This window comes from Carassius gibelio, chromosome B9 (genome assembly GCF_023724105.1).
Source record: "Carassius gibelio isolate Cgi1373 ecotype wild population from Czech Republic chromosome B9, carGib1.2-hapl.c, whole genome shotgun sequence".
In the NCBI taxonomy this organism is placed as follows: domain Eukaryota; kingdom Metazoa; phylum Chordata; class Actinopteri; order Cypriniformes; family Cyprinidae; genus Carassius; species Carassius gibelio.
This window is the reverse complement of record NC_068404.1, coordinates 19,969,852-19,994,199: the sequence shown is the minus strand read 5'-3', so window position 1 is coordinate 19,994,199 and position 24,348 is coordinate 19,969,852. Positions and strand designations below refer to the sequence as shown.

The 24,348-nt window shown below is 36.7% G+C and overlaps 2 protein-coding genes and 1 long non-coding RNA gene across 3 annotated transcripts; 2 read left to right on the top strand and 1 right to left on the bottom strand.

Annotated features, from left to right (window-relative positions):
- Positions 1-5,560: 5,560 nt before the first annotated feature.
- Positions 5,561-8,695, top strand: LOC127965454 (uncharacterized). Its single transcript, XR_008155302.1, has 3 exons — positions 5,561-5,631; positions 7,893-7,961; positions 8,331-8,695. It is a non-coding gene; the product is annotated as an uncharacterized LOC127965454 (long non-coding RNA).
- A 1,448-nt stretch (positions 8,696-10,143) lies between these two features.
- Positions 10,144-17,639, top strand: nxpe3 (neurexophilin and PC-esterase domain family, member 3). The gene is made up of 6 exons (XM_052564519.1): positions 10,144-10,362; positions 12,986-13,144; positions 13,699-14,468; positions 14,583-14,650; positions 15,318-15,518; positions 15,843-17,639. The coding sequence occupies exons 2-6, from the start codon at positions 13,052-13,054 to the stop codon at positions 16,406-16,408; spliced, it is 1,698 nt and encodes a 565-aa protein (XP_052420479.1). The 5' UTR covers positions 10,144-10,362; positions 12,986-13,051; the 3' UTR covers positions 16,409-17,639.
- Positions 17,640-19,598: 1,959 nt separating this feature from the next.
- Positions 19,599-23,194, bottom strand: LOC127965152 (mitochondrial pyruvate carrier 2-like). Its single transcript, XM_052565757.1, has 5 exons — positions 22,907-23,194; positions 21,960-22,000; positions 21,776-21,860; positions 21,598-21,709; positions 19,599-21,003 (listed from the first exon to the last, which is right to left on the bottom strand). The coding sequence occupies exons 1-5, from the start codon at positions 23,004-23,006 to the stop codon at positions 20,943-20,945; spliced, it is 399 nt and encodes a 132-aa protein (XP_052421717.1). The 5' UTR covers positions 23,007-23,194; the 3' UTR covers positions 19,599-20,942.
- Between the last annotated feature and the right edge of the window lie 1,154 nt (positions 23,195-24,348).

Sequence of the window (24,348 nt, the reverse complement as noted above, 5' to 3'; positions counted from 1 at the left end):
CCTCCATGTTTATATTCTTTGGTCATTACAGCTTTTTTAATATAATGGGTTTTCCTTTTCCAAATATAAGCAAAATTAATTTGGTTAATCTTTTTCACGGCTCTGCTAGAGATAGCTAATGAATACACCTCGAGATGCCTTCCATCTTAGTCAAAAATACTCGGCCCAGTAAACTGATATCTCTTAGCAACCAAACAGGAATTAAGTTTAGCTTCATAATTCTTCAAAACCTCATTTATATTCTTGTTTTCTCTTACAGTGACATCTTTGGAAATATGTATACCTAAATATTTGACAACTGTCCTTATGGGAATGTTGTATGCATTTGTTAATACACAATGATGGATTGGCATTAGTTCACATTTGTTTAGGTTGAGTTTGAGTCCTGAAGCTTTGGAAAAAGTATCAATGGTTTTTATTACAGTTTTGTTCAAAATAATAGCAGTACAATGTGACTAACCAGAATAATCAAGGTTTTTAGTATATTTTTTATTGCTACGTGGCAAACAAGTTACCAGTAGGTTCAGTAGATTGTCAGAAAACAAACAAGACCCAGCATTCATGATATGCACGCTCTTAAGGCTGTGCAATTGGGCAATTAGTTGAAAGGGGTGTGTTCAAAAAAATAGCAGTGTCTACCTTTGACTGTACAAACTCAAAACTATTTTGTACAAACATTTTTTTTTTCTGGGATTTAGCAATCCTGTGAATCACTAAACTAATATTTAGTTGTACGACCACAGTTTTTTAAAACTGCTTGACATCTGTGTGGCATGGAGTCAACCAACTTGTGGCACCTCTCAGCTGTTATTCCACTCCATGATTCTTTAACAACATTCCACAATTAATTCACATTTCTTGGTTTTGCTTCAGAAACAGCATTTTTGATATCACCCCACAAGTTCTCAATTGGATTAAGGTCTGGAGATTGGGCTGGCCACTCCATAACATTAATTTTGTTGGTTTGGAACCAAGACTTTGCCCGTTTACTAGTGTGTTTTGGGTCATTGTCTTGTTGACCCAGTTAGTGCAGTGGATAAGACACACGTCTGTGGTGTGGGAGACCCGGGTTCGAATCCACTGTGAGACACCAATGTGTCCCTGAGCAAGACACTTAACCCCTAGTTGCTCCAGAGGCGTGCGACCTCTGACATATATAGCAACTGTAAGTCGCTTTGGATAAAAGCGTCAGCTAAATGAATAAATGTAAATGAAACAACCATTTCAAGGGCATGTCCTCTTCAGCATAGGGCAACATGACCTCTTCAAGTATTTTAACATATGCAAACTGATCCATGATCCCTGGTATGCGATAAATAGGCCCAACACCATAGTAGGAGAAACATGCCCATATCATGATGCTTGCACCTCCATGCTTCACTGTCTTCACTGTGTACTGTGGCTTGAATTCAGAGTTTGGGGGTCGTCTCACAAACTGCCTGTGGCCCTTGGACCCAAAAAGAACAATTTTACTCTCATCAGTCCACAAAATGTTCCTCCATTTCTCTTTAGGCCAGTTGATGTGTTCTTTGGCAAATTGTAACCTCTTCTGCACATGCCTTTTTTTTAACAGAGGGACTTTGCGGGGGATTCTTGAAAATAGATTAGCTTCACACAGACGTCTTCTAACTGTCACAGTACTTACAGGTAACTCCAGACTGTCTTTGATCATCCTGGAGGTGATCATTGGCTGAGCCTTTGCCATTCTGGTTATTCTTCTATCCATTTTGATGGTTGTCTTCCGTTTTCTTCCACGTCTCTCTGGTTTTGCTCTCCATTTTAAGGCATTGGAGATCATTTTAGCTGAACAGCCTATCATTTTTTGCACCTCTTTATAGGTTTTCCCCTCTCTAATCAACTTTTTAATCAAAGTACGCTGTTCTTCTGAACAATGTCTTGAACGACCCATTTTCCTCAGCTTTCAAATGCATGTTCAACAAGTGTTGGCTTCATCCTTAAATAGGGGCCACCTGATTCACACCTGTTTCTTCACAAAATTGATGACCTCAGTGATTGAATGCCACACTGCTATTTTTTTGAACACATCCCTTTCAACTAATTCAACTAATTGCCCAATTGCACAGCCTTAAGAGCGTGCATATCATGAATGCTGGGTCTCATTTGTTTTCTGAGAATCTACTGAACCTACTGGTAACTTGTTTGCCACGTAGCAATAAAAAAATATACGAAAAACCTTGATTATTCTGGTTAGTCACATTGTACTGCTATTATTTTGAACAATACTGTATCTTTGGGATAATAAAAAAATTATCCCAAAGATATCCGAAATGCACACACACAGAGCAGTGAACACACACACACACTGTGAGCAGCCATTTATGCTGCGGCGCCCGGGGAGCACACACACACACACTGTGAGCACACACCCGGAGCAGTGGGCAGCCATTTATGCTGCGGCGCCCGGGGAGCAGTTGGGGGTTCGATGCCTTGCTCAAGGGCACCTAAGTCGTGGTATTGAAGGTGGAGAGAGAGCTGTTCATGCACTACCCCCACCCACAATTCCGTCCGGCCCGAGACTAGAACTCACAACCCTTCGATTGGGAGTCCAACCCTCTAACCATTAGGCCACGACTTCCCCCTTTACAGAGGTCTTCCATGAAGCCGATCCCCAGGTCCCTGCAGATGGGTTAATCTTTGGTCAACCTCTACAGCGCGTCGCGGTGTGTTCTCTGGGTGAACTGGATGATGACGTGCCTCATCCTGTTTTCTTCCCGTTGACCCAGCCAGTGCACTGAGTCCACAATGTAATTAATGTTCGAGGACCATGGGGGAAGGGGGGATTTTTACCAGCAAGCTGGTCATGGTATCATTAAAGTTTTCTCCTTCTTTCTCTTTTATTCCACAAATTCGTAAATTCCAACATCTCTTACATCTTTCCAATTCCAGGACTCGTTCTTTCAGTTCCGCAGTATTTTTCACATTAGTAGCCGCAACCTTCTCTGTCACTTGCAGTTGAATTTTGAAGTCTTTCATTTCTGCGGCATTAAATTAAATCGCCTTCGCCATGTTAGCCAGCATTACAGAGTCTTGTTGAATCTGAGTGCTGAGAGACTTGACCTTGTTAGCTAGAATTGAAGTTTGTAAGTTATTTTATTAGCACTTACACTTTCTTCCGACGCCAAATCCTTCTTTTCGGGATTCGGTCGGGTTTTGACTTGAGAAAATGGGTCTTTCTGCTTGTTGCTGTCAGTCGAGACCTCCATTTTGGCAGGTTGACACACTTCCTCGGCTTGTAGTAGTGGGTTTCATGAGTCGGGATGTATTTTGTTGAGTTCTTTTAACAGGGTATATATAAAAAATTGTCAGGGAGTAAGTTTGGATCAAAAATTCTGGGACATACAGACAGAGCTCAAACCTTCACGTGCACACGCTTCGCCATCTGCCGGAAGTCCAGAGACAAGTGAAGTCAATTAGAAGCAAGCGCTTACTGGGGGTCGAGCATAATGCGCAGACTCAAACTGAGCATGATGAGGTAAATGTCATGTGGGCAACCTGTAAGTCTACCGAATCTTGCAGAGAAGGCGAGCGTGAACAGGAGCAAATTTTGGTAAGTATTCTGATTAATTATCTCCCTTGACTTTATGCCTCCACATCCCCCCCGATTGCCTCATAGACAGTATATTGTCTGCGAGCTTCTCCTCCTGTCATTACGGTAATTTATTTACTGTGCGACAGAGAGTCGCAGGTTATGACGCAATCGTTAGCCTATTTTTTACAAAAACTGCTTCTACGGGACTAGTGTTGTCAAAAGACCCGGTACTTCGGTACCAAGTAGGTACTAAAAAAATGAAAATGTGACGGTACCAGGTTTCTTTCAGTACCGGTAGTACCGAGGTCCCATTCAAACCTGGTTCTTGAAGCATACAGCGATATGATTACCGCAAAGCAGAAGACGCGGACGGAATCTCAAAATCCAGTCATGAAAATGAAACTTACATTTTAATATGAACAGTCACCGAATTTGTCAAAGTTAGCATAAATTAATCAAATCAAATCTTCATATGGACCAGTATTTTTAAATGTTATGCCACAAAAGTTGGTTGAAATCTGAATCCTGCATGTTCTGTGTGTCTCTGTGTGAATGAATGAATGGCAGAGACGTGCGGGTTTGTTTACTACATAGCAACCCTCTACATTGCGAGTACATCACTCGCATATGCGACTAAATCTTCCTTCTGGCGACTAAATGATGCCTAATATTAGCCAATGGCTAATAAATTCTCAGATTTTACTTGCCATTGTGTGAGTTGGAGGCTAAGTATAAGTTTAGCTCAGATATATGTTCACTCGCCGAACACTCTCTGACTGAGTGCTTTAAAGTTTCACTCTTAGTCAGGCAATCTCAATGAGGACATAAATACATAAACAACATCACCAGAACTGTTCTGAGTCACTTCACAAGCATTTTACCATTTCATTTGAGTAAAACCAGTGTCATTTTAAAGATATTCACGGCAACACGTCAAAATAAGTTCATTTTTACAAGAAGGCATTGTGCTAGAAATATTACTATTATTTAGTAGAATGTATGTGATACTGCAACTACTGTTGAAAAAAATTATAAATCTTTTTAAAGAAATAAATCACACAATATTTCTTCCAAGAATGTCATTGGTTTTATTTTTAGTGATAAAAAGTTTTTTTTTTTTTATTAGCATATTGTGTTTTGCTTTGGTACCGAAATTGGTACAGAGAACCGTGGATTTTCACTGGTATCGGTACCGAATACTGAAATTTTGGTACCGTGACAACACTATACGGGACCATAACGTAAGATACAATGTAATGGAGTCGTTTATACATTTTATCATGTTTCTTTAGAAATAATGAATGGACAAATGGAGTCTTTAAATGCCATTTAAAAAGCACATTTATTTTTCTCATTACTTTAATTTTTGTTTTCAAAATTTATTTTCTTTTGCAAAACTTTATTATTTTGCATATATATATGCCGCATTATATTGACTCCATATTTGTGCTGTTTTCGTGCCATATTTAAAAGACGTGACACCTTCCAAACGTGTACGTCTGCAGACTGCAAGACGGGGGCGTAACTTGAATTAGGAGGCGTAACTTGAAGTTGTCCAAATCACACAGAACCACGCGAGATCTCAAAACGATAAGTTGTTGGGCTGCTTTAATTAGAGCACAGAGTAGAATATTGATTACGTTTTAAAGGAAGCAGGGGTTTTAGGCAGGATTTGATGCATGATGTGTGTGTAGATATTAATGTTAGAGGACAATGTGAGAGATGTGTACGTTTTAGTAGGAAAACGTTTTATCTGGTCCACACAACGGAACAGAAGAGGGCGGTAATGCACAAATTAGCTGGATGATATAATTAGGTTTCTTAAAGAAACTGAATTAATTAAAATAATCTGAGTCTAATAAGTATTATTATTTAATTATTTATTTATTTAAATTTCTTTTCTTTTTTTTCTGCTTAATCTTTCGTTCCACACTCCAGTCCAGTTAGTGGCGGTAATGCACCGTTAAATGGTTTGCCAACCGCCATTAAACACCAGAAGAAGAAGAAGAAGAAGAAGAAGAAGATGGATGACGTTAAGCTGGAAAGAAGACGAATATGATAGCTTGCTGTGAGAGACAACGGTGAGAATATTTTATACACTTCAGTTATTTAAATTGAAGTGTATAAGTAATTTTCATACAGTGGTATTGTTTTTGGAGTTAATAATTAATAAAACTAAGGCATAAAGTAAGCAACCTATAAGCAAAAGGTCTAAAGACGCTATTCTCCAGGTTTCACAGGCTTAATCTAAACCGTTTCTGTGACCTTCATAATATAGCGCATTTGTGATTTTGCTGTAAACATGTTTTATAATGCATAACTAACAGTGGAGCTCCATTAAGTACACGACTCAATAGTGGATTTACATCAACCATATATACTTCTTGAAGACTATTACTAAATGTCTATTTATCATCTGACTGGATAATGTTTGATAAGTATTGTAGATGAGCACATCTAACAGATATGAAACAGGTGATATGTGTGAGATATTGTGTAGAATTCACTTTTGTCAACACTGCTTTAGATGAGTATAAGTCATGTAAACAAACAAATCTATGTAAAGTAACTAAACATAAGTTATCTATTTTATTTGTCCATTTGTCCATAATTTAATTTCCTTAAATTACTGATAATTTAAGGAACATGTGTGTTTGATAAAAAGCGAGTTACATCAGTAACTAACTCAACATGTAAATAAAGCATATCACAGATATATGACAGAAGAGACTGACTCATGTCTGGATGTTACAGAGACAGATGAGACACACGTGTGTTTATCTGCTGAAGAGAGACTGATGAAGGAATGATGCCATCAAAGTTTTAGATCTTAAAAAAGCATTCGACACTGTTAACCATGATATCCTACTAGAGAAACTGAAAAAATATGATGTAAGAGGAGTAGCTCATTCTTGGATTAGTAGTAGAAAAAAGGTATCAATATGTCCAAATAAATAATTGCAAGTCACAATGGTTGCAAGTGACATGTGGGGTTCCCCAAGGCTCTGTGCTGGGCCATTGCTTTTTTTGTTGTACATCAACGACATATGTGAGGTTTCAAAAGTATTAAAACTGATATTATTTGCAGATGATACGAACTTATTTTGTTCTGGTGACAATCTGAAACAACTTTTGGAAACAATGGAAAAAGAAATGGTATTGCTAAAAAATTGGTTTGATTTGAATAAACTAACATTAAATATAAGTAAAACAAAATTTATTGTGTTTGGTAATCGTTTACCGAACACAATAAGTAAATTAATGATTAATGAAACTGAAATAGAAAGAGTGTCGACAATTAAATTTCTTGGGGTGATAATTGACAATGACTTAAATTGGAAGCCCCATATATCCTATACTAAGAACAAGATTTCAAAGTCAATTGCAATATTATATAAAGTTAAAGACTTATTAAATAAAAAATCATTATATACCTTGTATTGCTCCCTAGTGCTTCCATACATTACTTATTGTTTGGAAGTATGGGGAAATACATATAAAACAAATACCAATTCAATATTTATGCTACAAAAGAGAGCCATACGAATAGTAAAGAAAACCAACTATAGGGAGCCAACAAACTCCCTATTTATTGAACTAAAGGCCCTAAAGTTTAAAGAATTAGTAGAACTAAAAACATTACAAATTATGTACAAAGCAAACAATCATCAATTGCCAGAAAGTATCCAAGGGTTGTTTACAGAAAGAGAATGTCAACATGATTTAAGGGGAACTTGTATGTTTAAAAAGAATCAAGTGAGGACCAATGCAAAATACCATTGTATTTCAGTTAAAGGTGTAATTCTATGGAACAGCTGTCAAGAGGAATTAAAAATATGTGGGTCACTTAGCAAATTAAAGAAGCTATTTAAGAATAAAACACTGAAACTATATGAAACAATTTAAAGAGTGATAAATGAAAGCGGCTTTTTGTTGTATTTTGGATTGTGGAACTGTATTGATTGGCAAAAATAATGTTATTGTAGTCTAGTTATACTAGCTTGTCAATAGTATATTGATGTAAAACAACAGTTTTTTTTCTTTATTTTTATTTTATTTAATAAAAGATGAGATGTTTTAAAAAGGGTAGGCATTATAAGCAAGAGCTTCAGCCTACACCTGTTCAGACTAATGTAAATATGTTGTTGTACATTAGCTCAATTGTGTTGAACCTAAGTTGTCCGTCTGAAATAAACTAAACTAAACTAAAAGAGGATTTGTGTAAGTACACTACAAAAATACATGAAACATTTTAAATCTTAAGTTGTATTTTATTTTAATGTAATTTTAAACAACTATTACACCTCTTTTCTTATTCTTGATTTCTGTGCATTTGCTGCAGATCTTTTGTGGTGGAGCAGGACCTGCAAGGAAAGGTGAAAAAAGGGAAAACCTGAAACAAAAGAATAATGTACTTACTTTTTGTATTGTGTATGTGTATTTTTGTAGGACATGAAAATGTCTGTAGACTGGTGTGTGCACTGAGGATGGAGAAGACCACAGCATCATCCTGGAAATGATCGAAAGTCACAGATGAGACGCTCCCTCACTCCACCTGCCCTTTACGGTCTCATCAGGACCAGATATTGCTGTGGTGTCTTCATCCTCAGTTCGAATACCAGGGAACAAATGTTAGGTAAAAACTGTTATTCTGAATGCACTGTAAGTCGCTTTAGATTTATAATTTTTTTATAAATTTGAACCACTTCAGTGGTTTAGCCCACTACAAAAGTAATACATCAATGCATGTACTTGTAAACTCGGTGTAAATGTTTTTCAGGTAGTCGTGCTCATGGGGTGCAGGCACACGAAAGTTTGGAGCTCTAGCTTCAAGGTTGTGTGGTTCAGAGAGTCGTCATCAAGGTCTTCCTCATCCTGTTGCTCAACGACATCCCCGTTGAAAAGAGTAAGATTGTGAAGTGCAGCAGTAGAACTGTATCCGCTGTGTTCAGATGGCCGGAGGATGTTGGGTTCACCATCTGTAAATACATGTTTGTTAGAACAATAAGTTTGAATGAAGCTTTGTTTCATGTGTTGTTGACTTGTACATGTATGCATTTATTGTGATGCTAACTTTTATACATTTTTTTAATCATTTAGACATGTTTTTTGTTCTCAGTAAATAAAATATAAATATTTAATCAATTCATGTATTAATTGCTTGACTGAAAATTGATCTATTCACATCGACTGCATTTGTTGAACTAGTATATATTCATGTATAGCTAAGTCACAAAAGAAAAAACATTTAGCTTCTTTTACTAAAATGTAATTAAAAATATATATATATAATTATTGGTTGGCATTTATCGTTATTATTGCATGTAAGTGTTGGGGTGGGCAAAATATGCAATTCATTATGGGGTAATGTTAATTTTCGAGTAGTAATACATTTTTAGAGTATAAAATCAACAATCTTCTCCAAAGGTGAGCTCTTCCAGCAGCTGATTGACGCACCCTTTGTGCAGATATTGCTGTCGCTGTGAGGAGTTAGTGTACCTGACCCTCTTTTTTTATTATTATTGCCAAATTATTACATAAAAGATCATGGTAAGACGGTTGTATCTAACAATATACAATCATAATGCCATAAAACATTAAAAAAATATTCAAGAGATAACGATTTTGGGTTTTCTAATAAAAAAAAAATGCTTTAAGGATAACACTTGATCACATTAGTGGAGTTAAAAATATTTAAAAAAATAAAATCAACAGTATTGGCTATACTACAATCACAAAATAAAAAGGTAGCCGTTTCTGCAACAAAACCACAGCATGGGCAATGTTCTTCATTATCAAGATACTTACAAATACATTAATTAAACCTGTCACTTATATCTTTTAAGTTGTTGTGCTTGTTTTAACTTTGTAGGTCACATGATCAACATAGCGGATGATGATATACAAATTGCATTCATACTTCATACATACGCATTTAGGCTGTAGAGTATGTACTCTTTAGTGCTCCTTAAGTTTGTACTTATTGAAATTAAGTGCCTAATTAAAGGGTATGCGGTTTCGAACGCATCCCGACAAAATCTCGTTTTGACATCTCGCGTGGTTCTGTGTGATTTGAACAACTTCAAGTTACGCCTCTTTCGTCAAGTTACGCCCACTTCCAAGTTACGCCTGTCTTGCAGTCTGCACTCTGCAGTAGCTGCAGACAGACACTTCTCGACGCCTTCGTTCTTCTGTGCTGCTGTCACTGATCGTTGGCTTGGTCCTGCAATCTTAAAGACATACTCAAGAGATTGAATTGAAAATGACCCCCCCCCAATAAATAAATACAGAAATAAAGAAATAAAAACACAACAGGCGCCCCTCCCAGCAAAAACAATTCGTCAGTGCCTTGCGTGTGCATGCTTGCTTGGAAATAAAAAAGCTCAATTGTAATGCGAGGCTTGTGTTAAAACCACGTGAGCATCCTTAATTGTAAATGCAACATAACCATTTTTGTAAACGAAACGGTACAAGAAAAACGATATTTTATAATAAATGTATGATTATTTAATATTGAAGCCCAATATGTGATACCATAAAATCATCATAATCAGTTTTCCGGGTTTTTTGTCCCCCTGTTTTCAAAGCTGGGGCGGAAACGATGGTCATGCGTGCCGTGCTCGTGTATTTGATAGTTGCAAACGCAGCTCGTCCCTACCGGTCCCTACCGGTTGTCCTCTAATCTAATCTGCTCCTGTTCTTTTCGTACATTTTTAGACTGACTGTTGGCTATGATGCGAGCATCATGACGGATAATAACATCAAGCGGTCGGCGGCAGCAGCACGTCGGGACTGGAGCATCAGTTCAGAAGGTGGGTGAATGATGCTTTCTTTCGACATTATACAAATACACGTATTAAATGTTCACTCGTTGCGCATTATGTACATGCCGTGGCATCAAACAGCATCCGAATTGGTCTTAAACCAAAATGAAGCTGACTCGCCGTTTAACATTTCGGCCTCTAAAGCAAGCTGTTTGTCATAGAGATGAAATTGGTATGCTTTCGAAATGCAAGAGAAAGTATTAAGGACTCAGATCATATTCCACCTTGAAATATTGTAACACATGATGTTGGGTGCTGCACAGTGGATGAAGCAAGACAGAGACCGTGAACAATATCGCCTTAGTTAACTGTTTATATATATTGTATATACTCAGTGGCTTGCGGTGGTGTTTCAAAATGAGAAGGCAGTTATATACTAGTTATATATATATATATATATATATATATATATATATATATATATATATATATATATATATATATATGTGTGTGTGTGTGTGTGTGTGTGTGTGTGTGTGTGTGTGTGTGGGATTATTTGAAGAATCTTTTTACTTATTGTTATGAATTACAAGATGTTACAGTCAATAACAACATAATTTGTGTTAAAAGTGTCTTAAATAGCTGAAAATCATGATTTCTTGTTGACCGAATTAGTGCATTTTTTCCATCATGTATCACTTTCTCTCACTGATAAGATCTAAAGCACTGAAAATCTTTGCGCCCTCTCTGAGAAAATATATTAAAAAATTCTTATCCCAAGAGTTATTTTGAAGAACATCAGTAGTGTTCCCACAATATCAAAGGAGGACCAAATTTATTACTGATCACACATTGGGTTATTTAAAGGTCTTTTAATCATGATTTCATTAGTGCCATGTGTTCTTAGCATTTATGCTAGCAAGGGGAGTTTTTGCCCAAAATAAAATAAAATAGTCAATTATTTTACTGTCAAATGCTAATACCAAGGTAGAGTAACAATGCTGACAATAGTGTAACAGAATTGACAGTCCACCAGATAATTTTGTCAATTCTGCTACTTTACAATTCTGTTACTTAAATGGTCAACTCTGTTTATGAACTATTTTCAAAAAAATAATAATAATAATAATAGTCTGGCAGCAACAATAATAATACCACACGCAAGTCAAAAATTGAAAATTAAACTTAAAGATAGATAAATAATTTAATAAACAATTAAAAAAAGATGTACAATTTGGAACATGGAATGTCTTTAAAATGGTTATTACTTCTATAAACTTTTTTTCAAAAGCTTGCGTTAAGCAAATTGTAATGGTAAAAAAAAAAAACACATCATAATAGAAATGATGGCCAGTCATGGAGTCTTCACAGTCCAGGATCCCATGGTCTTCTAATCTCTAAATTTTGAATCTTGGTCTTAAAACAAATAATATTGCTGCATTATAAGCTCAAAAATTAACAAAATTACATGGTATTAAACTTTCTTAATGCACATGTTATCAATTGAATTACATAGTATATTTGACTGTCCAACATTAGTCAAAACCTGTGTCCCACTTTTGAAACACCCTTTTCTAAAGTGGGACGACAAAGATTGCTACAATAGAAAATATTCTTAACACATTTTAATAATATTATTGCAAAATGTAATGTACAAATACATCACAAATATACACTAAACAAAGTTATATATAAATAATCATGCTGTCTAATCAGAATCTTGATATGCCACACCTGTGAGGTGGATGTATTATCTCAGCAAAGGAGAAGTGCTCACTGACACAGATTTAGACAGATTTGTGAACTGTATTTGAAAGAAATAGGCCTTTTGTGTACATAGACAAAGTCTTCGATCTTAGAGTTCAGCTCATGAAAAATTAGGCCAAAAACAAAAGTGTTGCATTTATCATTTTGTTCAGTGTAATTTGATAACAATTTAGAAGAACATTGTTTTATTTATAACAGATTTATATCCTTAACTTATTTTGTCTAAATCCTATGTGACTGTCATTTGAGTTAACTAAACAAGAGGTACTTTCTGTTTGATGATTTTCATGGCCACATTTCTGACATAATTTCCAGAAAGACAGCTAATTTCAAGAACAATTTCATGATGATCCCCCCCCCCCTTGTGTATCCTAGAATGGGCAGTCTGCGTTTTCACCCAGGGCTGAATGAAAATATAAATCCACTCTCTGATGGTAGATGAACAGATATAGAACTGGGCCATTCTGTGTCCAATTAACCAAATTTCAGGAACTTCCCAAGCTCAAATTTTTGATTTTGTCAATATTTTATATGAAGAAAGATTAACATATATAGTGCTGAAAAATAAAATATTAAATGTCATCAATTTAGGCTAGATTATGTACCGGTAGTAATCCACAGATTTTCACCTGCAGTTCGGAGCCAGATTACAGGGGGTAAAAACTAGGGCTGTGGCGATCACGATCGGCCGATCGTTATGCGCATCTCGTCATTAAACACCTGATGGAATTTACCGCTGATTGGAGAACATAATGACGAGATGCGCATTAACAATCGGCACAGCCCTAGTAAAAACGACTTTAATTTGTAATTGTTTAAATGGGAGTCTGATTTGACATAAAGCCATAATATGTATTTGGATACTGCTGTTTACATGGCATTTTGGTCTGATTTATTTGATTAGCATGCAATAATGGCCAACCATGATCAGCTGTAGTGCTGGGCAGGAGGATGACCGAGAGAGGAAACCATGGAGAAATACTTTCCCAAATATGTCCCATTCTTCAGTCTGCTGGCTTTGTCAGTACTCTTGTTCCTGCTGTGGAATATCACCTCATTGGAAGTGAGTAGAAGTTAAGTCACCTTTATTTTTGTAGTGCAGTATACAATATAGAGTGTTACAGCAGCTTTACAAACAGTAAAATGACCGAATGAGTTACGGAAACTCATAGGGCTGCATGATAAATCATATTTTAATTGTGATCATGATATCTGCTTCTCTCAATTTTCTCTCATTCTTTTCATTTATATTCTAGCTACCTTGAAGTAGATAATACTACAATGAAATGGTTTTGTGGGCACAAAACAACATGTTGTAGGCAACATAATATGTGTGTGGATGTAAATATAGGATAACTTTCTAATAATTAGATTTAGCACACCGCAAATCATTACCATGTTACAATTTTGTTTGTGAAGAAACATCTGAGGTTCTTACTGTAAGAAAAAAAAGAGTGAAAAAGGTATAAATCTTGTTTTGTAATTTAAAAACTGATAATCATTTTTTTCTTTTCTTTTTTTTTTCTTTTTTTTTTCTGAAGGTTGCCCTCTGAAATTTTCTCATGCTTCTCTGTAATAAAATGTCACATTAAAGCTTCTGTGTTTTGTCTACTGCAGAGCTGGAACTGTCAGACAGTATCTACCTTCTATCAGCTTCAGAACAGCATCCAGTCAGTATTGAAGACCTCTGAATTTCTTCTACCAGTAGAGTTTAACTACTCCTTCTGTGCCCACCTCGGCCAGGAGCCCACTGCAGAGGAAGCCAGGGAGGAGAGCTATCTTCTCAAATCCATCGCCTGGCCAGAGCCATTGGTCCTGGGACTGCCGTTACGTCAAAGTAGTGATCCTGCACAGAGCTATTATACGATCCAAGACCCTGGAGATCTGCAGGTGGGTGGGCAACTGATAGTGAAGGTGCAGATGCACAACTTTTTGGGTCAGCCCAAAAAACATGGAGGAGACTTTCTAGTTGCGCGACTCCACACGCCAGAACTTGCGGCAGGCGTGGCTGGCCAGGTACATGACCACAACAATGGAAACTACACAGTATTTTTCCCGCTGCTTTGGGCAGGTGTTGCCCAGGTGGAACTGACCATGATTCACTCCAGCGAAGCCGTGATGGTCCTCAGACGACTGAGAGCGGAACAATCAGACAGAGTGTTCTTCAAGAGCCTCTTCCGTTCAGGTTACCTCTCGGAGACCACTCTGTGTAATTTGTGTTTGCCGCACAAACAGCAGTCACTTTGCAACTTCACAGATCCCCAGACTGGAGAACCCTGGTTCTGTTATAAGCCCAAGATGTTGGACTGTGATACACGGATTAACCACTCAAAAGGGGGGTATAAGAAACACCTTCTCACTGTTTATGAGTCACAGTTCTTCCAAAGGTAAGTGAGAAGTGAAACCTATTTAGAGCAGTGCTTTAGAGAATGCAGATTATAGGCTATATATTATAAATATTTCAGTTTAATGAATGACACTTTAATTTTGTTTTGTTCTAGTGGAGTAAATATCAAAATTCCAATACATTCTGCAGGGGTGGACAATGTGACTGTTCAACCTGCTAAAGGTATTTTGGCACATTTGTAACAACTTAAATGTTTATTAATTAGTGTGATTTTGTTTAATGCATTCTTGCTGAACAAGTGTTAAATGGTTAGTTCACTCAACCAATGAAAACGCTGTCATTAATTACTCACCCTCATGTCGCTCCAAATCCATAAGATCTTTTGTTCATCTTTGGAACACAAATTAAGATATTTCTAAAATCCGAGAGCTTTCTGACCCCGTACAGACAGCAACTATGAAAAATGTTTTTGATTTCTTTGAGCACTAAAAGTATTCTTGTAGCTTCATAAAATGATGGTTGTATCACTGATGTCACATGTACTATTTTAACAATGTCTGTAATACCTTTTTGGCTTTGAATGTGGTAGTTGCTTTTGCTGTCTATGAAACGTCAGAAAGCTTTCGGATTTCATAAATATCTTAATTTGTGTTCCGAAGGTAAATACATGAGGGTGAATGACAGAATTTTCATTTTCGGGTGAACTATCACTTTAATTTTTATTTTATTTTTGCAATAACTTACAGACCCCAAACTTTTGGATGGTGGTATCATTTTAAATGTACAAAAACTGTATTAGGTTTAATTTCTAAGTTCTCATCATAATTTTTCTATCTTTCTCTCATCATCATGCATAATTTTTTTTCTTCTGTTTCCTCTTTCCTTCTAGTGCGAACCAAAGGAATGCACCTTGAATTCACTCCTTCCGGGTACTACTACCAGGGATCATGGAGACCTTTGAATGGTGTCATCATGCATCAGTTTAATGCCTCTTCAGTCATAGCACAGTGTCTTCGAGGGAAAATGGTGTACATGTATGGAGACTCCACTGTGCGACAGTGGTACGAGTATCTCATTGCCCATGTTCCAGGTCAGTAATATTTTTGTAACTCTTTTTAAAGGTGCTATATTGATTGTTAGTCACTTTCGTTTGGCTTTGACCACATCTCCAAAACTTTTTCAGCTGACCCAATGTCAAAAAAAGCAAAGCATGAAAAAAATAACAAAATATAGTATAGTAATATTGAATATCTAAATGTAGCCTGAGACAACAGAGGTACAGATATTTGTTTTAAGTCCAGGGTGAGTTTTTCATATATTGTCATGCCAATTAAGTATTTTACACATTTTATTCCTGAGTGGGCATGAATCTATTATCTAACCCACATCTCACCCTGTGTATCTCAAAATACAGAGTTTAAGGAATTCAACTTTCATAGCCCGAAGAATGTTGGCCCGTACATGGCAATGGACAGCAATCACAACATATTATTAAGATACCGCTGCCATGGGCCACCGATCCGCTTCACATCCGTGTCCTCGGCTGAGATGCACTACATCTCAAATGAGCTGGATGGCTTACGAGGGGGCTCGGACACGGTGGTCCTGATCAGCATCTGGTCACATTTCAGCACTTTCCCGGTGCAAGTGTACATACGGCGCCTACGCCACATCCGCAAGGCGGTGATCCGACTGCTGAACCGAGAACCAGCGACTTTGGTGCTGATCCGCACAGCCAACCTCCAGAAACTGGACCCCGAGTCCAGCTTGTTCAACAGCGACTGGTTCTCCCAACAGCTTGACAAAGTGCTCCGAGCCATGTTTAAAGGTCTGAACGTCCAGCTGGTGGACGCCTGGGAGATGACACTCGCCCACCATCACCCTCATCAGCTACACCCTCCACCTGACATTATATCAAACATGATTAACTTCATCCTATCACACATCTGTCCAGTGAGGAGAAAGAGAAGGCGGGGCTAAACTTCTCAAGCAGTATGTTAAGGAACTGGTGAGACCTAGTCTTTGAGATCAGCTCTTTGGCTATCCATTCAGCTATTATTTGCTTGTCTGTCTGGCTTTCAAATATTAATAATGATTTTGCTGGCCTTATTATAAATGCAAAAGCACCATTCACCAACAGTGAATGTAGCTCTTTTTATTTTATTGGCAATATCCTGACCCAACCCCAAGTGTTTAACAGGTGAAAACTATTTGAACATATTTGCTTGTACTCCAATCGGGGATTTGAGTAGGGTTCGTTCATCCAAAAATTAAAATCCTGACATCAATTACTCACCCTCAGTAAATGATGACAGGATTTTCATTTTTTGATACACCATTAAAAAACTAATAAATGAAGGCAACAACCTCAAGGCTGCAGTTGTATTAAATAAAGATTAAATTATTTATGTATAAAACAGACGCCTGGGAGAATATATGTAAAATTAAAATAGAGAATTACAGAAGAATAATTACTTTTACAGAAGTTATATGCAAGTATCATGAACTATGAGGGCAAGTACAACTCTTTATGTGCCTTGGTAAACAGGGATTGTGTTAGGACAAGTGTGGTCTACTTATTCAATGGAGGGCAGGTGTGGCCTAATGGTTAGAGAGTTGGACTTGTAACCCGAAGGTCACAGGTTTGAGTCTCAGTGCTGGCAGGAGTTGTACGTGGGGGGTGAATGAAAAGCACCCTCTTCCACCCTCAATACCCTTGAGCAAGGCACTGAACCCCCAGTTGCTCCCCATGCAGCTGGATACAGCTGCCCACTGCTCATTTGACCATTTTGTTACAGTAGGATTATTGACATTAGTATTCATTTAGTCTTTTATGTCCTTGATTAGTTTTAATATAAATTCTCCCATTCTGCATTTACCTCTGAAAGATCTAAAAATGTGTACATAGTAGTTCTGTCTGTTCTATTTTATGTATCCAAAAAAGCAATGTAAAAGACATTTATGCTCCAAAAATGGTCATTCAGATTTTTTGGAAGAGTTGTTTACGATCAGTTCATGTGCCTTATTTAATAGCACTACCTGTTTGATTAGTTTGTTCAATTCCATTTTAATGTGGTTTACAGCTATCTCCGTACTAGAGTTTCTACTGCATTTTCTTTTTCTTTTTTTTTGCGCAGTGGCAAAGGAACTTCTTAATTCTTCATCCGTCAAGTGTTCACAAATCACCAAAATAAATGAATTCTCAAGCATCCATTGCGCTCTTGTCTAAACATCTTTTGAATGATCTCTGCCACTGCAGATTGGTATTGAATTTTTTTGCTGCAGTAAGATCCACTCAGACGAGAACATATCAAATACAAAATTATTGTAGAAGGAATACAAATTGTTTAATATTAATGTAAAAAAATATATAATTGAATACTTAATATAAAAATACATAATGAAAAATGTATTTAATGGGCAGAAAAAAATATTTACTGATTATTTTGCAGCAAGATGTCCTAGACAAAGGAAAGAAGAATAAACTGTGCATTTGAAGATATTATTAATCATAAAATAATTTTAATGTACTATATATATAAAACCATACATCTTTTAATAGGTGACATTAGCAGGTGTTTTAAAAAGAACCCACAAAGCTGGATGAAGGTTGATTTGGCCTTGTGTGCCAAGGGTGCAAGAATAGATTTAATGTTTCAAGTTTTTTTACATAACTTTGCTGAAATATCAAATCACACAGTGCCCAGAGCATCAGAAATTTGGCATGTTTCTTCAGACTATCTTGTTATTATGCACGTATCCCATGTTTTAAGATTGGACACTGCATTCACAAGATGAATCATTATGGGTTTGACTCAAAAATATATCAGCCTACATCTCCACATGAGACCTTCAAACATGGCGCCGATCCAGACATCACTGTCTTTTGTTTGCATGATGAATAATGTATAGTTATTTTATTACAGTCCTGTTGCTGCGTATTATCTATGTTTACCACAGGCTTTTAAATAGAGAAATATAGTCTAACATATTTAACCAATGTTACATGTGTAATCAACCTGTAGGCGAGGCATTGTATCACCATGTGGATGAAGACTTTTCAGGGCCAAAATGCAGTTTCTTGTAGCACCACAAGGGGACAGCAGTGTACTGTCATAAAAACATATACAGCAGTAGGCCAAACAGGATAGTATACTACTGCTTAGTACATTCTATTAGTTTCAAAATAATTTTTGAAACCAGAGTTGTATGAAGTACCTGAAAGTCATACTCAAGTGAAAACAGATATCTTGACAGAAAATGACTTCTTTAAAATATTACTTGAATAAAAGTCTTAAAGTATGTGATATTTGGTGTATTTTATAAATCATAACACAAGTATTGAAAGTAAAAGTAAATTCTAAATGTAAAATAAGCAAATAAATGTATATATAAATTGTTTATGCACAGCTTGAGTAGCAAGATTGTGTTCAGTTTGAAGTCTTTCATCTATTATGGGGTAAGAATAAGAAGCACTTATTCTGTACTTCGTGTCTTTCATTCTAACATAAGAAAACATTTCTGGAATCTACATCTAAAAATAGCATGTATTTACAGTTTATGTATCTCAGAGGGGACATTGATGCATTTAACCTGCACTTACAGATAGAAAAATAATGTATTGTTTTTAACAGAAAATGTTGAATACTAATATTTGAAATGAAAATTGTCAAAATTTTGAAAAATAAAACCACCAATAGATGGCAACATGTGACTGGAAGGGTCATTGAGATTCAACCGATTCATTCAAATGGTTGATTCATTCACAAACAAAGCATTTGACTGTGTTAATTAGTGAATCACTGAACCATTTTTATCCATGTTTTTATCAACCTTTTCGTTCAAAAAGCTGATTCATTCAATAAGTAAACACCGTCCATTGCCCAGAGATGCAAAACAGCAGTGTTGTGATCTTTGTTTGGAACTATTTTCGTTAGCAAAATTTTGCAAAAACAAGCAATATTACATCTACAATGCAAGTCATTGCTTTAATGACCTAAAATTATTATTAAATGTGCTCATTCTGATATCTGCAGAAAAACTGTACTTTTTGCGTGATATAGGTTAAAAACTATATTCAATTAAATAAATATCAGAAGCATTTTTGCCGTCTACAATTAGGAATGGCTGGAATTTTGAGAAGCCTATTAATAGAATAATAAATCAATGAGACTTTTCTAAAATTTATTTGGACACATTCTGATAACAGTATGACAGAAGCAAAGTGAAGAAATTCATTTAGTGGCAAGAATTATGACGGTAACTCAAGTATATTGGATGGAAAACACCTTTATCAAGATGCATCTGAATCTCAAGCCTTTTAAAAAATGTACAGTCATACTAATATGAATATTAGGGCTGTCAAAATAGATGAAAAGCTAAATTCTAAATTTTTACTTAAATATTATACAAATTCGAATTATATTTGAATTTAAAATGCATAATTTCAGTAACGGTGAAGAAAAGCTTTTGGCTTCTTTCCTGAGGCCGCAAGAGGGTGCATCGAGCAAAATATTACTAATACACGTTTATTCAAAGCACTAAAATACATGACTGTGAAAAAAATAAAATAAAAAAAAATAAACCATAATATTTAAAATAATGTTTATGAACCAATTATAATTAATTATGTTGCTTAAAGAACTATAAACAAAACAGCGTCATGTATATATGCATAGTTAAATAAAAAGGACGTAAAGCCAGTCACATAGAATACATTTTTTCATTTAAAAACATGAGATGTAGTGGGATGGGGAACCAAAACCCACCATAAAGTCTCAAGATATGTTTTTAAAAACTGGAACTTACATTAATTTTACATGTTTTTCTAAACATGCGGCTCTCTTGTGCGAGACGCAAGTCACTTTAGAAACTGTGCAAAATATGCGTTCTGTGTGAATGGCTTGGTTTTAGTTTTGATGTAAACAAGATCTCCACATTTGTGTTCTTTTCTTCTTCTTTTTTTCTAGTGGCTTCAACTGGATAGGCTAACATAAACCTTAAAATGCAATGACATTTACATCGTCGTCGCATCTCGTGCGCCACTGATGAAGGTCAAGTATACTTCGGCCATACACAAGGTGAATGATGAAACAGAAGTGGTACTGCGTGTCGAGCTAGTCCACACGGCTGTTGGCGAGACGGAACGGAACATGGACTGTGAAGTATACCCAGGGCTTATAAGGCAGCCTCCTCAATCCACACCTAAAATTCGAATGCAACATTTTTGCATTCGAATGTGGATTTTTATTTTAAATTCAACGAATATTCGAAGTTAAAAAAAAAATTTGTTGACAGCCCTAATGAATATGTAACATTGTGTGCGTTATTAACAACCGTATTAGTTGTTGCTATAGGTACTATTGGCACGGGATAATGACCTGAAATATAAAAGAATCAGATGATCTCTGTTCATGAAGAAATTATGTGGAGGCTCTACTGGAGGACTGTTGATGGAGGGGAACTTTCTGGGGTACCAGTCGAGGAGAGTCCCTTTCAGTCCTCTGGATGCCCTTTACACAGCACTGCTATCAAGCTTAGCTTCTTTCTCCTTTGCCTTCAGTTCCTGGTTATACCTGAGGGGAATAAAGTGCTCATTTATCGAAAAATAAGCTATTTTATTGTATACACATCTACATAGCTGGTGCCCCTGTGTCCTACTTGGCCTGAAATGGAAGCTACGTTCCTCTTTTCTACGCTATTTTGATGAATATCCAAGCAAATGGCTGGTTCGACAAATAAAAAATTAATGTAGGGCAAGATTTAATTTGGTCCAGCAGGAAGTGATTGGATCATTGTTATTTGCTTTTGCTGTGATTTCATTTGAGTGACAGATTGTTGTAGGGGAGAAGTTGTTGTCCCGCCCTCGTAACAGTGAACACGTCATCAGAGAAGAGAACAGGTTTCAGTGCAAGGCGGATGAAAGTTTATTTTGATTGAATATTACAAAGGCATGTGGATTCAAAAAATTTTTCACAGATATAATTTAAAATAATAATAATATAAAAAATTGACTTGAACTGACAGATCTGATTGACAGATGTGAATGACGTGATAGGTGGCTTCTACGCAAGATTCGATGAACTTCACTGCAAGATGGTTTGCTTTGCCTGTTTCCCCATTTATGTGATTTTATAGCATGTATTGTGTATGTGAATGAGAGTACTCACTTCCATATTCTGAAGAGCTGTGATATTCCTGCACTTCCAACAAAGAAATTTACAGCAAAGAGATTCCAATTCTTGGGTATAATAACCAAGGAATACCTGGACCAAATAAGACCTGAAAAACATAGAGTGATGGAGACTGGCAACTTTTAATTGTTCACATATATTCTGTGAGATATACCTGTGGCTGTCAACACAGCAGATTGGGAGGGACTGAGTTTCTCTGCTGGACGTGTCATGTCTGCTATGCCAGCTATGACCAGACTCTGTGTGAAATCAGAAATGTAACAAATAATATATATATATATATATATATATATATATATATATATAATAACATCCAGATCATGTGTTATTAATCTTACCCATTTAAACATTGGTGCCCAGAAGAAAACAGTCTTTGGACCTAAACAAAGAGCACATCAAAACAGTTAAACTCATGTTTGACAGGTCAAATGTTCACAGAGTAGCCTATGTGTGTTATTGAGACAGCAACCAGGTCTTTCAACATACAAACCAGTAAAAAAAAAAAAAAAGTACTGACACAGACAAACTCTTTTGGTGATTTTTTTTTTCTTGCCAGTACATTTTGTGGCTGTTTTTGTAACAAATATGTATAATATCTTTCTAAAATATGAAGGTAAATGTACATGTTTTTTTTTTACAGCAATGAAGTACACAGACTTGAACCTGCATTTCTGTAAGCTGAAGGCACTGATGACTGAATTGACTTACAATAAGAAATACAATATACAATATACTGATGGTACAAATCTTTAACCAATTATGGATTATTAGTTGTAAACAATCATTGTTTAAATATTCAACATGACATGTCAGTCAACCTTTGCTTATCAACATTATATTAATTGTACCACAAATGACTAGAACTATAAACAATTTAACTCCCTTTAGATAGCTCATGTTAGATTATTAGAACAGAATTTTTTTTCAGTAATTCAGTAACAGAATATTACACAGAACGATCAAGGGCACTTTACACAAATACAGTACAGTACAGAAACATTACACGTCAAGCAGCTTCTTAAAACACTGTTTATATCTAAAACCTCAATTCCATTCTAAGTTATGCATCCAAACAAATTAATTATGAAATATTCGTGCACCAAGTTGATTAGTACCATTATTTTAAAGCACTGGAGTCGCTTTGTGTTTTTATTTTAAACAACGACACAAAAAAACACCTGTTCAGGTGGCAGTGTCTATGGCTGCACCGTCACTTTCAGTCAAGAGGTTAACAGGATCAGTATCAGTGACAAATAAGTTGTTACGCTAACAGCATTTGTGTTACCTGCAGGATGGTTATATATGGGTCTCAGTTTAGCCGGCAGCATATGCTCGATCCTGTCGAGGATTCTGTGGTAAGAAACTCTCAGCCCCACCATAGCCATGACTGCTCAACAAGCTAAATGCTACTACTGCACGCACGAAAATACCGCTGAAGACGTGCAGAGCAATCTGCCGCTATTGACCCGTGATGTTACCAAAAAGGCAAGAGCCCGTAGTCTGGAAAACAAGACCTCTGGACGAGCATTAAGTAGTCCTATAACGTCTACGTCATTGTCCGACTTTCGACCTTGATAATGCAGATTACTGCTATGTTGTCTTCACGCCTGTTGTTTCACACATACTCCATATGTGGTCCGCGTGCGTTACGTATGTGGTCCAGAAGCATCATCATTGTGTTTTCACACAGGACGCGTGCGTTTGCAGTCGCTGCTGATCCTTGGCTGTTTATTCCACAAACACAATATTTGTATATTATTTTGATTTCAAATAATGTAAAAAAATATTATAATAATAACAAAAAATTTTATCATTGTGACGCTTTTATCACAGACCAGTAACAGTCTTTCATAATCATATGAAACTCAATACATTTAAACATCGTATTATTCATGCATTTGACTTATAGGTTTGTACTGGTCAAACAAGCAGCATAACATTTAAACACAACAATAAGCCTAATTTTCTTGTAAGGATATCGCAAATATTTACAATTAAAACTGACAGAAACGGTGGACTCTCGTGCCTTTTGCATTTAAATCTTTATTACAAGCAATCCCACGGATCGTAATGATTTTGTTTTTCTGCTTCCATAAAAGAGCATATAGTATGCTGCCTTGTTTATCTAAAGGTGCTCTTTTTCTTGTTTTAAACCTAGCAAAAAACCCATGTGTTGAGTGTGAAACATAGTAGGATTTAATTAGTATACCTTTATTGTGAAATTACTGCATTTCCGTGTCAATCCATGTTCATTTTTTACCGCGTACGCTGTCACCCCTGATTTCCACTGCACACGTCTGCGGCGTGTTACGGCCGATGCACTTTTCAAAAGCATCACAGAAGCCAGGTGTTCTGACGGAACACGAACTCCATACCCATCAGAATGGCCCTCCCGAAAGCTGTAACACTGGGGAGGGGGGGGGTGCCTTGGAGGTCTGAAGACTGGGGCGGCCATGGTGGATCTGGAGATTCGGGGGACCATGGCGGATCTGGAGACTCAGGAGGCCATTGCACATCTGGAGAATCTGAAGACTCGGTAGGCCATGGCAGAACTGGAGAATCTGGAGACTCGGGAAGCCATGGCGGAACTGGAGACTCGGGGGCCATGGCGGAACTGAAAACTTGGGGAGCCATGGCGGAACTGGAGACTTGGGGGGCCATGGCAGAACTGGAGACTCGGGAGGCCATGGCGGAACTGGAGACTCAGGAGGCCATGACGGATCTGGA